Genomic DNA, 13,887 nt, shown 5'->3' on the forward strand with positions numbered 1-13,887 from the left:
CTTAATTTATTGAAAAAAAAAAAAAATTCAAAAATTGTTAACTGTCTGCTAACTTTAGAATCATGGTTAACTTCAGTATCATTAATTTGCCTCATCAATTATTAATCATTAATGATATTTATACCGATATCAATATTAATATTAATATACATCCACAACTTATTTCTAATTTTTTTTTTTCTATTTTTTTCTTTATAAAATAGTCACTCGCTTATCATTAATTTCTACAAAATAAAATTAATAGCTATTGAAAAATATATAAGTAATATTTTTTTTTAAATAAATCCTACATACTTATAAATATACTATTCATAAATACAATAAACAATATTGCGAATGCATGAGATACTTAAATGTTTTTCTTCTTTCTCGTTATACTGAAGACAATAAAACACTTGTATAATAATAAATTATATGGTTTACATATAAAGTACAATGGAGTAAGAAATATATAAGTTTAAAGGTATACAATATAAAAAAATATGTAATATATATACGAGGTATTTAAATCAGCTTCTAGTATTTCTATTAAACTCTTCGCTCAGTGCCTCAAAATCAAGTTCAGTATCCAAATTACTGTTACTGCTTATTAAATTACTATCTAAAATATTATCCGGCATTATATTTTTAAGTCTTTCAGATACCAGCTCATCAACCAGACGTGTCTGATCAACCAGCTGTAATTGTTCAACTAATTTTTCATCAATCATTAAATTTTTATCAATAACTCCATTACTACTAAGTAGATCTAGCTCATAGTTTGTTATTTTATTAATATCTATACTATCAGTACCGACAAATAAATTACCGTCGCAATTACTTGTCATCATCGGTACCACGCTGTCGTTTATTATCGTTTGTAAACCGTTACTATTAAATGCCTCTGTTTTATCAATACATTGATTACCAGTACTGTCATTTGCTGACGACACTGCTATTATTTTGGGTATTATTTTTTGAAAACCTTTTGTAAATGTCTGTGTATTTATAATATTACTACTGCTGGTACTGATACTAGTATTAGTACTGCTACTACCAGTACTACTACTACTATTACTACTGCTCTCATTACAATTATTCTGTGTTGTATTATCAGTGTAATTATTACCTTGTAATTTAAAACTTTGTGTTGAGTTTTTCTGCTGATAAGTACCGACACTGCCGTTTTCTAATTTAACAAAACCAATTTGTTGAATTGGCTCTAATTTTATAAATGCTTGAGTTAAATTATTATCTAGTTTAGATTGTTCGTAATTATTATCGTTTAATTTTGTAAAATCTGATGATGCTGATACTGATGATGAGGTTGACAGTGTTGACAAAGATGACATTGATGATTGGCTGTTGGTGATGTCCAATTTGCTGCCGTTCAAACGAGTGAATCCATCTTTGGCGGGTTCTAATTTTTTGAATGAATGTTTCGAAGTATTTATTTGAATCTTTTGAAACCCAGGATTGTCTAAGATCTGACTTTGAATTTCTGGATTAGATATAAGTAATTTTGTTGACACGTTGTTTGATTTGCTTATAGTGTCTGATGTATTAACTGGGCTTGAGTTTCTGGGCATCAGTGTCAATGCAGTGAGAACTTCTGGGCAGTTTGTACTGACGGGTTCGAACTTACGGTCAGTAAGAAAATTAGAAACGTTGACGTTGACATTAATGTTGTTGTCGCCAAAGTGATTTAGACGCTCGTCGATGTTTTCTTTGCCGTCATCGTTGTCTATTTTGGGTACTTTAGCTGGAGGCTCATCGTCTGTTGAAGTTGTAAATGACGTGTTGTAAAAATGATTTGAATTTTTAAATATTTCATCATTGACGTTGTAATAACCAGGTGCCAATCCCAGTGTGTCGCACAGCAAATCATCATTTAATTCAAGAACGTGTTCATCTTTATCTTCATCATCATTTTCCGGTGACAGCATTGCGCTGACTCTCTCACGCGCAGTATCAACTAAACCTTTTAATTCGCTGAGAAATGTTTTCAAACAATTGTCTGACTTAATAACCATGAGATCAAATAATGATTGCGCATTTAAAACTGGTTTAGCAGCTATTTTAAGTATCTCTTTGCTATCACAAGCAGCTAATGCTTCTTGTAATTTTATTTGTCGTCTTTCTGATTTAGCTTCTGGAGTTATGTAAGCCCAGGGACCACGTCTTTTGCCTTTGCGTTTAAACTGATCCTGGGGATACTGCGGCGACTGTTTTAGCTCGGGTTCCACAGTCAGTGGCGGAAGTTGCTCAGGACTGCCATGATCTGGGTGTAACTCAAAGTGCTTGGCCATCCGCGTCCTTCCTAAATAAATTTTACTACATGTGGGGCAGCGGAAGTGATCAGATATTTTACGCTTAGGACCTTCGTAGCCAGTCAGTAGATCCTTGGCGGCTTCTTCGGAGTCAACCTTATCAGTACTGACGCAGTAGTCGCTGTACCCACCGTCAGAATCATCTAAATCGGGTTCCATAAAATCTAGATGATGGAGATGCTTGTAGTCACGCACGATATGCTTCGGCGGCCGAGACAGTCGGCCAGAACGTGTTCGCGCCACGTGTTTCTTTCGTTCGTCCTAAATTATTTACACTTATTAGTATTTTATCTCCCAAAGAAAAACTTTTTTATACAAGTTTCATATTTTAAATACTCTACCTTCGCTTCCTCAGAGTCGTCTTCTACTATTATAGATTTTGTTGGTTTCTTTTTAGGCCTGCCTCGCTTACCACCACGAGTTTTCAACAAATTCATGGGGTTTCTAATCCTCAGATCTAATTCTTCTGGGAATACGACTCTACAAAACCCCAAATAATATTTTTTAAATTATTAATTATTATAATAATAATAATAATAATAATTTTTCTGACAACTACAAACCTATAGACTATTTTTTCATTTGGAATAGAAGACTCTTGACTTCGTTGCTGTAATACATGAGCAATTTGTTTCAATTGTGACTGCGTTAATTTTTGTGAGCTAAAAGATAAAATTTCGATAATTAATTTGATCAACATATTAGTGTAATTTAAAAACAAATACATGATACTGAAATTAGTGATCCAGAAGTTAACAGACAATTAGCAATTTAGGATTTTGTTTTTTTTTCAACGTCAATTAAAAAAAAAAAAAAAAAAAAAACATATAGAAAAGTTAAGAAACTATAAGTGTTTTTTTTTTTTTTTTTTTTTTTTTCTAATTGATTTGTTGAAAAAAAAAAATCTAAATATTTTTAAATGTCTGTTAACCAGGATGGTAAAAGAAAAAAAAAATATATATATATATATACCTATGAAAAGTGTGACCTTGTTGAACAATTTGAATAGGATTTTCATTAGAACCTAATGGTTTAGCTAAATCAGACTGTCCAGCAGTAACTGAAGAAAGCGTTCCCATAATTTTCGACTTTTTATTATTTATTTTACTCAATACCGAGTTATTTGGTTTCTTACCAGCATCATTAGTCTGCACGCGCTTAATATTATTCACAGACAAACTCTGCGGTACCATTTTAACAATTCTCTGTATATTATCACCACCATTCAATGCACCAGATACATTCTGTGAGCTAATTGCCGCAATATTCTGCTTAGGAATCACCACCTTTGGCTGCGGCTTAAGTATCGAAACCGGCGTAGACACACAAGTGCTATTTCGTTGCAACAACCCACTCTGATTAACCGATTTAAAAGTATGCTGCGTTTTGATACGCGTACCAGTTTGAAAAGTTATCCCCGAATTTGCTGAATTTATCGGCAGCTTGGTTGCAGCCGTTGGTTTTCCACCGGCTTTTAAAACTTGCGGAGAAAACTGCACCGTCTTGGATGTAAACAACCCCGTGGATATTTTATTGTTGCTAATTAAACTATTAGCCGACGTCAACTTCCCGTTTATTACTTCCGTACTTTTACTAATTGCTGTAAATTGTTGAGCATTGTCTTCTTGGATACCAGCAACACGTGGTAGCAAACGTATTTGTTGTGCATTGCCTAGATTTTGTGATCTCGCGCCATTTGTTATTAAATTATTACCATTTTTATTGTTATTATTATTAGCACAGCTGGTGGAATTGTTGATACGTTGATTTGACGAATCGCAGGTTATTATTTGTGGAGTTAATAATTGCGCAGACAATGAATTATTATGTACGATTTGTGAAGCAACAGACGTACCTTTAAATATATGAGAAGTAAGTAAAGTTGATACTTTGGGAAGTAGAATTGAATTTTGATTAACTTGTTGATGTTGACTACTATCAGAAGAATTACCAGGAGTATTATCACCAGTATTTAATTTATTAGAAACTAGTCGTATACTTTTACCAGTTTTCAAAATTGTCTGGACTGGTTTTATAATAAATTGCGATGATGGAAATACAACTGGTAGCTTTTGCAAAACTTGTGTCGCAGATGACGTAACTGGAGCCTGATAATTCTGACTGCTTCCATCAACCGTCAATTGGATTTCGTTGAAATTATTAGCTATGCTAGGATCTAGATCGGACTTTTTAGAAGAATCTGAATCAGCAAACAAGGCCTGGACATTTGTCTGGGTATTATTTTCAAATTCATGAATTAAATCAATTGATTTACCACCTGGACTATTGATATCATTGATAGTTATCATTTTGCTGGCACTGTCGGCATCATGTCCGTCTAACTTGTTATCAATTGACCATCTCGCAGTCTCGTAATCAATTGTCTCAGGTGTTCCAGGTGATGCTGTGGATTTAATGTTATTAGTTTGGGTATCTTGGTATTCATTTAGTCCGTTATTTTGAAACTGATGTTGCGCTGGTTGATGATAACTCAAATCATCAGATTGATCATCGGCACACGAGTCAACCTCAAAATTTAAATTCAATTCAGCAGCCTGGGCTTGGGTGAGATGAATTGTGTGCGAAACATCACCGTCAGTTAAAAATGTTACAAATTCATGGTCATCATCATTTATAACTTCTTGGAATGCACGTTGAAGTAAATCTGTGGTGTTACAATTAACTCCGTTCGTAAATACTGACGAATTTGCTATTTCAGCCATATTTATACTTAACTTTTAATTATTATTTAATTATTTATATATTTTATCACCACCATTTTATTTATTTAAATTATTATTTTATTATTTATGATGTTGGTTTTTATTTTACTTTTAACTATATATTTATAGAGTTACTTTTACACGTTTTCGCGCAAACAGAAAACATCAGATACCTGTGAAGTTGTTTGGTTATGTTGTATATTTTTTTTTATATTTGTTACTTACTTCATATAACTTAGCCGGTAATGAGAAAATTTCTTTTACCCACACTTGATATTTTTTTTTTAAATAAAAAAGATTTTTGGATTTTTTTTTAAAATGATAAATTATAAAAAAACATATTTTTTTTGTAATTGATTTGTTGAAAAAAAAATAAAAAAATTATTACGATACTGAATTTAGTTGACGTCTAATAATTTTTCATTTTTTTAAAAACAATAAATTATAGAATAGAATGGAGGAAATTTCATATATATATATATATATATATATATATATATATATATATATATATATATATATATGTCGTTATATTGTTATCAACATATTTATTTTGTAGAAATTTTTTATATATACTGGAGGTAAGTAAAAAAAAATCAATTTGTTACTTTGGCATTTAAATTTACCGCCTCCATATTATTTATTTTATGCGGGATTTTTAAATTTGAATTCTCAACATTTATTTTTATTAATTATAATTATTAATACTGAGTTTTATAATTAACCATGAGATTTAACAATGCCAGTGATTAATAATTTTTAAAATATTTAATTTAAAATTAAATTTTGAAAAAGTATTATAATAAAAAAATGAAATCAAAATATATCATTATAAAAAAAAAACAAAAAAAAAAAAAATGATGTAAAATTTTTTTTTATACAAGAATTAAATTGAATTATTTATTGAATGTTTTTTTTTATACGACAGTAAAAAATGTGAGCATTGAAGTCTCCAATCCTTTTTCATTTGTGTCTCTAGAGGGCTCCAACATAAAATATCATATACCCGTATGCCCATGACATCACATAATATATGAATAATAATTTCTCGTATGGACATGTAACCAGTAGCTATGCTGTCAAAATAATCTATCAAACCATGTCAAAACAAAATAACTTTTTCTCCACCATTAATCAAGTATCTATAAAAAAAAAAGCAAAGAAAATACTTCAATAATATTTATAAATATTTATCAAAAAAATTTTTTCAATTTCCATAGTATTAATTTCCATTAAAAAAAATAATCAACTACATATTTATATATTTTCAGTATAATGATTCCAATAATACGGAATGACAATACCAGCAACGGTCTTTGTCCGCTTGTCACCTGTTTGTCTGGTTACTGCTCGTGATCTACACAAAAGAAATAAATTAAAAAAACAAGTCCGAGCGAGAGAGAGATCGTGAGAACCGGTAGAGAGGTCCGGTAGTTTCGTCGTTACCGATCAAGTCTCTGTCCAAGTTTTGCGGGTGGAGAACCGCTGATATTTAGCAGGGCTGGGTGTCAGGGACGCACCATCAACCTGCGAAAATTCAAAATTAATAAACAAATAAATTTCAAAAATTTCATTCATTTTAATATCCACCAACAAATTATAAAACCACAAGTTAGTTTCATGCAGTTTTTATTTTATTTAATTTCTAAACTTACTTTATCATTCAACTTTTCTTTTAATGAAGAAGCCTTTAGTTTCATGATAGTGAATATTCGTAATATTTGAATCATTAATTAATTTATTGCCGTTTTTTTATAGAGAATAATTTTGAATTTACTACTACTACTATTACTACAGACAGCAGTTTCCACTGACGGACAAAAATTTAAAAATTTAGTATGATCCTGAAGTTAGAAGACAATTAAAAATTTCTTTATTTTTTTTTAAACAATTTTATTTAAATTTAAAAAAAAAAACTAAAAATATGCGCATGTAGAAAATTAAAAAAACTACAGGTGCAATTTTTTCAAATATTTTTTCTTTTAATATATCGTTTTTAAAAAAAATAATTAGACGTCGGCTAATTTCGGTATCATAATTTAGTGGGGCACAAGGAAATGTGACAGCGGCCCTGGTTTTCTGGAAATCGTCAGTGGTCCGGGGCCATTAAACGCGTTTTATGTGTCTTGCAATTTGATCCTGCAGCGCTCAGTGCGCCGATCAGAGAGTAACAGAGAGTAATTTACGCGAATTCCTCAGCATCGTGTGGACTCTCTGCAGGTGGGCTGAACTTATAATCCAAAATTGTAACTACGGTACCACTAAGTCTGCTGTCAACATTGTGTTACTATTTATATTTATAAATATATAATAATAAATAATAATAATAATAAACAACGCACGCGTTATATATATGTATATTTTTAAGGATCGATAAATCGTTCGATCATCGGTCGCAACAATTTCGTGCACTCGACGAGTGCACGACAAAAAATAAAAAAAAATACATACGACATTGAGGGCATCGTCTCTGCAATATTTGTGAGTAAAAAAAAAGAAATTCTTGTAAATTATTATGATTAAATAGTGGTAATAATTGTGTATTATGATGAAATTTATTATTTAATATTTGAATTTGTGTATTATTATGTAATGTCATATTAATTTTATTGATTGCAGGGTAAATGATTGCTAGTTGTTGAAGTGTAATGCAGGGCATTATGCCAGTTAAAACTAAAACGAGAGTACCAGAAAGTATGGGTGTTTCTGGAGACCTGGTTGATGCTCGTGCTAAGCAAGTTCTTCGGGAAGCTGTTGATGCTGTTGTTAATAGTTTTGCTAAACATACTCAAGGATATGGAAGAGGTAAGATTTTTAAATATATTTTATTATACTCAAGTTTGCTGACGTCTAATAACTTTCTGATATTTTTTCAAAACAATAAATTGTAAAAAAAAAATATTTGAGATAATTGCACCCATAGTTTTTAAAATTTTCTACATGTGTCTATTTTTAGTTTTTTTTTTTTTTCATAATTTATTCGTTGCATAAAAACTGAAAATTTTTGATTGTATCAATTTCAGGATCATTATTTTATGATACTAAAATTAGCCGACGTCTAATAACTTTTTGATTTTTGTTCAAAGCAATAATTTATAAGAAAAAATTGCACCTACAGTTTTTCGAATTTTCTATACGTGCATATTTTTAGTTTTTTTTTTTTTTTTTGTAATTGATTTGTTAAAAAAAAATAAACAAATTGTTGATTGTCTGTAAATTTGAGGATCATTATATTTTTACATTGAAATATTTTTTATTTTTTGTTATGATTAGTTAATGTCGTGGAGGCATTGCAAGAGTTCTGGCAGATGAAACAAAGTAGAGGTACGGAGTTAAGAAACGGCGCATTGGTTATTTATGAATCAGTACCTGGTGCAAGCCCTCCATATGTTTGCTATGTAACACTACCTGGTGGTTCTTGCTTTGGTAGCTTTCAAAGTTGTCCAACAAAAGCCGAAGCACGTAGGTCAGCTGCTAAAATAGCACTGATGAATTCAGTGTTCAATGAACATCCGTCGAGGAAAATAACTGATGATTTTATTGAGAAAGCTGTCGCCGAGGCCAGAGCTAGTTTTAATAAACCAGCCTCGACTTCCAATGGTCAATCACAGGTTAAATACTATTTTGTGTTGTATGATTTGTTTATTTGTTTACGGACAGTTAAAAATTATCAATTTTTATTTATTCCTGTAGAATAGCGGAGATGAAAAGGAAGATCCTAATACAGGTATTGGTGCATTTCGCTTTATGTTAGAGTGCAATCGTGGCAGAACAATGTTAGAGTTCCAAGAATTGATGACTGTATTCCAATTGCTGCATTGGAATGGATCATTAAAAGCAATGAGAGAAAGACAATGCAGCAGACAAGAAGTCGTTGCTCATTACAGCCATCGTGCTCTTGATGATGACATGCGAAGCCAAATGGCACTTGATTGGGTTGCTAGGGAACACGAAAATGGTGGCGGAGTTGTTGCTATGGAACTTGCTCTTGCTGAGAGAGAATTGGAGACTGCTAGACTTGCTGGCCGTGAATTACGATTCCCTAAAGAGAAAAAAGATATTCTCATGCTTGCTCATGCTCAAGTCTGTCCACAGTAAATTTTAAATTATTATTATTTCTTTTCATTAGGACTATTGAACCGGTTATAACAGTAAATCAGCATTTTTAATTAACGTTTTACTGCGGTTATTGAAATTATTTTTAGTAATTAATTCATTATTGGCAGAAATTTACAAGCTACATCGACTCATCGAATATTTCTCGTTTATTAATTAGGATTCATGAATATTTAATAACATTAAATTTTTTTTTTAGACAACCTTAGAAAATTTTTATGAATTTAAGTTCAATTAGAAAATTTAATGAAATCTTTTTATTTAGTAAATTATTTATTCATATATATATATTTTTTTTTACTAAAAATTATATTATTTTTTTTACAATGAGATGAGAATTATTTTTACAATTTGAAGGCGTTAAATTTATTTGAGTTACTGCATATTATTATCACTTTAATTACTCTTATTAAATATCTCCGCGTTATTTTTTACTATTATTATTATTTTATTTAATAAAATGGGGATTGAAATACTAGATCGCTAGGAATTTAATTTTCATTGATAAATTATTTGGCCAGTGTCGTTATTAAAAAAAAAAAAAAATTAATTAATTAAACAAAAGATTAATGTAATTAATCGGTTTATTTATAACAATAAAATTACATTTTAAGGCCATTCGCAGACTGCCTCGAGTTTTTAAAAATTTTCAATAACTCAGCTGCTGTAAGAATAATAAATTTTATTAATGAATTAAAAATAGTTGAAGCATTAATTGAAAAATTACTTACAGTTGATATCAATTAGGATTGAGGTTAAACGAAATTTGAAAGATAAATTTCAGTAAAATCTTCATGTCATTTTTATAATTAAAATTTTTTAACTTAATTCAACTCCCAATTAATAACAACTGCAATTTTTTTTTAAATTTTAAACCTCGGCGAAATTGCAACTGCCCTTTTTTCAATAAAGGTTTTAATTTTTTTAAATTAATTAATAAAATTTAAATGCAATTATGACAGATAAAAATAAATGGATAATTTTAAAAAATTGGCAGCACTGTTTTAGAATGTCCTTAATTGATTAAATTAATTAATAAATAATTTGTATATAAAAGAGAAAGTTTAAAGCAATTGTGGAGTCGCGAGAATCCGCTTTTTAAACAAAGTCTTCCACTGTCATTGTGTTGTTATAATTATATATTGGGCATTGATTAATTAAATTCGCGAGCTTAATGTTTGTGCCTAACTTGCCCAACCAAGTTAAGTTAATTATAGCAATTATATTGTTTTTAAAATACTTTATTAATTCATTATTTTTATCGTGTCTTATATATTTAGATATAGGTATTAGATATTAAATAAATATATATATAATAAACGTGGGAAGGCTAAGTAACTGATTACACGAGATTGTCTATTTTTATTTTATTTTGTTTTTTATAAAATCTTGTGTTATCTCGCGAATATTGTGTGATAAATATCTAGTGTAATATTCATTCTTCCATTTTATTGATATCAAAATGTTATTGTCTTTCTGCCAAACGTTTTGACACGTGATATATCATTACGTTTTTTTTTTTTAATAAGACAGTAAGTTAGTTTGAGTAAAATATTAATATTTGTATACTGATAAAACAAAATCGAATATGTTATTTTTTGATAAAAAAAAAAAAAATTTTGAATGCACAAATCAATCCGTACTGCATTCAAATTATAATTGATATAAAGTTTTAAATTTAATTAATTAAATAGTTTATAACGATGTTTATTTTTATGTTATTGTATTAAATATTAACAATTGATAAAACATTGAATTTATTATTTTTATATTTTATCACAACATTCATTTATGTATCAACTGCACTGTCAGTTTTCGAAGGCGAACTTCTATTATCATCTTTTTCTTGTGTTGGATGCTCTAAAATTGTGTCTATTATTCCAAATTCTTTAGCTTCTGATGGATTCATAAATTTATCTCTCTCCATACTATTTTCTGTAATTAATTATTTTATTTTATTAATTATTGTTTAAAATTTTGATTAGTCGCAATAATGAAATTAAACTTAAGAATTTTAATTTAAAATTAAAAAATTCAATTTAAAAGTAATCTGAATTACTAAAATTTATTTAAATTTATTAAAGAAACAGACTCATTACCGAAGCAAAAGTAACTTAAAAAAAAACCAGACTTTAATTAATTGATTTGCATTAAATTAAAAATTCACATAACAATCAGAATTAATTATTTTAGCAAACGATTGATAAAAAAAAATTTTAAATACTGTTTAAAATTTTATCAAGTTAGCTCTTGAATTTTGAGCGTAAATACCATACCTATTCTAGAAATATCAAGACCAGTATGTTTCACATATAGATGATTTATTTGATTTTTCAATTTTAAAATTTCTTCCGCTTGAATTTGGATATCAGTGGCTTGGCCTTGAACTCCTCCAGAAGGTTGGTGGATCATAATCCTTGCATTGGGAAGTGAATGTCTCATACCAGGGGCACCAGCTGCCAGCAATAAACTTGCCATTGAACAGGCTTGACCTACACACCAGGTTGCTATTGGTGGAAGGACATATTGCATTGTATCATAAATTCCTAGACCTGCTGTTACACTTCCACCCGGTGAATTAATGTACAAGTGAATTGGCTTTTTATTGCTTTCTGATTGCAGAAATAGTAATTGCGCTATTACCAACGATGAAACATCATCTGTTACCTATAAAATAAAATTAAAATTCTAATTAATTAACGGGCAATTAGGACACTTATATGTGAAATTATTTATTTATTTTTTACCAACGTTTCGTCACTAATATCTGAGCCCTAAGGAAGTCACAAATGGTGACGAAACGTTGATAAAAAATTGAAAAATAATTGCACATGTGTCCTTTTTCCCGTTAATTAATTAGAGTTATACTGAATAAACTGGACATAAACAACAAAAGTTTAAAATGAAAATATTTAGGGCACATTATAAAACATTAAGTATACTGTAAAAAAACGGGAGTAAATTCGGATTTTATTCAAATCTGTCACTCGAAGTTTGAAAAAAAATTACTTCGCATACGGAGTAAGTGAGGAGTTTATTTTTTCACCGAAGAATTTTACTCTGAACCGGAGTTGCAATATTAAAATAAATCTCTTCAGGGTGAATTTTACTTCAAAGGGATCAAATAAATATAGTCATTTGCTTCGCATTCATTCAGGATTTATCCACGTTTACTCCGCAAACTTTTTACACTAGAAAAAGTGTAATCAGTATGAGTGTGAATGTAGCAGATATCAGACAATTCATAAATAAATTAAAATAATGAAATTTAAAAAAACGCGAGTAGTAATTTTTCATTGATCTAAGCATTTTAAAATTTTTATTCTACTTAGATTTTAGTTATTTACTCAAAAATATAAAAAATTGCCACTTATTAGTTACATTCACATTAATCGGTAAATATATATTATTTTAAGTAAAAAATTAATAATATTTGTTGATACTCACTGCTCCCATAAGACAAATAATTCGATCTTTTAATAATCTTGAATAAATGTCATAAGCTCGTTCTCCTCGACCAGTTTGTTCAACTACAATTGGTACTAAACCTAAATTTCTTGAAATAATATTTCGAGCATGGTTCTGTAAAATAAAAAATTATTAAATATTATTTAAGGTTATAAAATTAAATTTTTATAAAATCATATTATTGTAAAATTGCATACATTTGTATTTAAAAAATTGCCAATTTTCCTGAGCAACATTTTTTTTTTATATTAAATTAATAGTCAATAGACTAATAAAAATCTGTTTTGTTTTTATGTCCTTTATTTTTATTGAATTCAAATTAAATTAAATTTATTAAAATTTAATTATTATTATTGAGTAAAGTTTTAGAAAGTATAAAATAAATTAAATTTTTATTTTGTTTATGTTACAAAAATAAAATAAATTAAAATATTTTCACTTGGTGTCATCTATTTATCAATTTTATATATTTGACACATGAACTCGGTTATATTTTTTCCATTCAAAATAAAGTAAAGCAATCGAGAATGTAAAATAATAATAATAATAATAATAATAGTAACTGTATTTTGGCGCCACCGCAAATCCTAAAGTGATTTCAAATTTTCGCGGTTAAAATTTTATCAGTGATGTATACTACTAATAACTTCAAGTATTTAGTATTTTATATATTAATTTTGGTCTATTACAAAATAATTTAATAATTTAATAATTTAATTACGAGCGTGAATTTGGCTGATAATTGAAAATATTTTAAATTTTTGAATAAATAAAAAAAAATGTCAGAAGAATAAAAATTTAAAAATGCGTACTTAGATAATTAAAGAACCAATACGCGTTTTTTTTTAAATTTCATTATTTTAATTAATTTATTCATTTATTTAAAATTTATAAATTGTCTCATATTTGCTACATTTACACTTATTTTAAATTTATATAAAATTTAAGCAGTTTTATAATCACGTTTGATAGACATGATGAAAATAACGATTTACCGACTCAAATCCATCGAAATCCGATTAAATTTAATCGTAATGACTGGGAAAAAATTCACAAAAATAATAATTTATTTATCACAATAATTTAAAATAAATTAATGACCAAAGACCTGTAAATTTTTACCAGGAAAAATTGCAGGTGATAAGGAACAAATATTCTAAAGCAATGGAACCGATTTGTCATTGGTTACATTGACAGAGGGTGGAGCAAATAATAAAATTCTTCGTAGCCATGCACGACAATATACCTTTCAATTATACTGTTATTAATCT

At 28.6% G+C, this 13,887-nt stretch overlaps 3 protein-coding genes and 1 long non-coding RNA gene across 4 annotated transcripts; 1 reads left to right on the plus strand and 3 right to left on the minus strand.

Moving 5' to 3' along the window:
* Positions 1-3: 3 nt before the first annotated feature.
* Positions 4-5,202, minus strand: LOC103581025 (uncharacterized). The gene is made up of 4 exons (XM_008562997.2): positions 3,282-5,202; positions 2,873-2,971; positions 2,651-2,789; positions 4-2,570 (listed from the first exon to the last, which is right to left on the minus strand). Exons 1-4 carry the CDS (start codon positions 5,030-5,032, stop codon positions 510-512), a joined length of 4,050 nt encoding a protein of 1,349 aa, XP_008561219.2. The 5' UTR covers positions 5,033-5,202; the 3' UTR covers positions 4-509.
* Positions 5,203-6,339: 1,137 nt separating this feature from the next.
* LOC103581024 (uncharacterized) lies at positions 6,340-6,876 on the minus strand. The gene is made up of 3 exons (XR_549628.1): positions 6,688-6,876; positions 6,479-6,559; positions 6,340-6,389 (listed from the first exon to the last, which is right to left on the minus strand). It is a non-coding gene; the product is annotated as an uncharacterized LOC103581024 (long non-coding RNA).
* A 235-nt stretch (positions 6,877-7,111) lies between these two features.
* On the plus strand, positions 7,112-10,751 carry LOC103581023 (protein limb expression 1 homolog). Its single transcript, XM_008562996.3, has 4 exons — positions 7,112-7,513; positions 7,652-7,837; positions 8,306-8,643; positions 8,726-10,751. Exons 2-4 carry the CDS (start codon positions 7,681-7,683, stop codon positions 9,128-9,130), a joined length of 900 nt encoding a protein of 299 aa, XP_008561218.1. The 5' UTR covers positions 7,112-7,513; positions 7,652-7,680; the 3' UTR covers positions 9,131-10,751.
* An 83-nt stretch (positions 10,752-10,834) lies between these two features.
* LOC103581021 (ATP-dependent Clp protease proteolytic subunit) lies at positions 10,835-13,254 on the minus strand. The gene is made up of 4 exons (XM_008562995.2): positions 12,814-13,254; positions 12,596-12,730; positions 11,425-11,815; positions 10,835-11,083 (listed from the first exon to the last, which is right to left on the minus strand). The coding sequence occupies exons 1-4, from the start codon at positions 12,850-12,852 to the stop codon at positions 10,938-10,940; spliced, it is 711 nt and encodes a 236-aa protein (XP_008561217.1). The 5' UTR covers positions 12,853-13,254; the 3' UTR covers positions 10,835-10,937.
* Between the last annotated feature and the right edge of the window lie 633 nt (positions 13,255-13,887).

Source organism: Microplitis demolitor, chromosome 4 (genome assembly GCF_026212275.2).
Source record: "Microplitis demolitor isolate Queensland-Clemson2020A chromosome 4, iyMicDemo2.1a, whole genome shotgun sequence".
Classification (NCBI taxonomy): Eukaryota; Metazoa; Arthropoda; class Insecta; order Hymenoptera; family Braconidae; genus Microplitis; species Microplitis demolitor.

Coding starts and splice junctions, on each gene's coding strand:
- LOC103581025 (XM_008562997.2), bottom strand. CDS start 5,032: ATGGCTGAAATAGCAAATTCGTCAGTATTTACGAACGGAGTTAATTGT. Junction 2,972..3,281: donor CAAGGTCACACTTTTCATAG/GTATATATATAT, acceptor TTTATCTTTTAG/CTCACAAAAATTAACGCAGT. Junction 2,790..2,872: donor AATGAAAAAATAGTCTATAG/GTTTGTAGTTGT, acceptor GGGGTTTTGTAG/AGTCGTATTCCCAGAAGAAT.
- LOC103581023 (XM_008562996.3), top strand. CDS start 7,681: ATGCAGGGCATTATGCCAGTTAAAACTAAAACGAGAGTACCAGAAAGT. Junction 7,838..8,305: donor TACTCAAGGATATGGAAGAG/GTAAGATTTTTA, acceptor TGTTATGATTAG/TTAATGTCGTGGAGGCATTG. Junction 8,644..8,725: donor CTTCCAATGGTCAATCACAG/GTTAAATACTAT, acceptor TTATTCCTGTAG/AATAGCGGAGATGAAAAGGA.
- LOC103581021 (XM_008562995.2), bottom strand. CDS start 12,852: ATGTTGCTCAGGAAAATTGGCAATTTTTTAAATACAAAT. Junction 12,731..12,813: donor GCAATTTTTTAAATACAAAT/GTATGCAATTTT, acceptor TTTATTTTACAG/AACCATGCTCGAAATATTAT. Junction 11,084..11,424: donor TCTTGATATTTCTAGAATAG/GTATGGTATTTA, acceptor AATTAATTACAG/AAAATAGTATGGAGAGAGAT.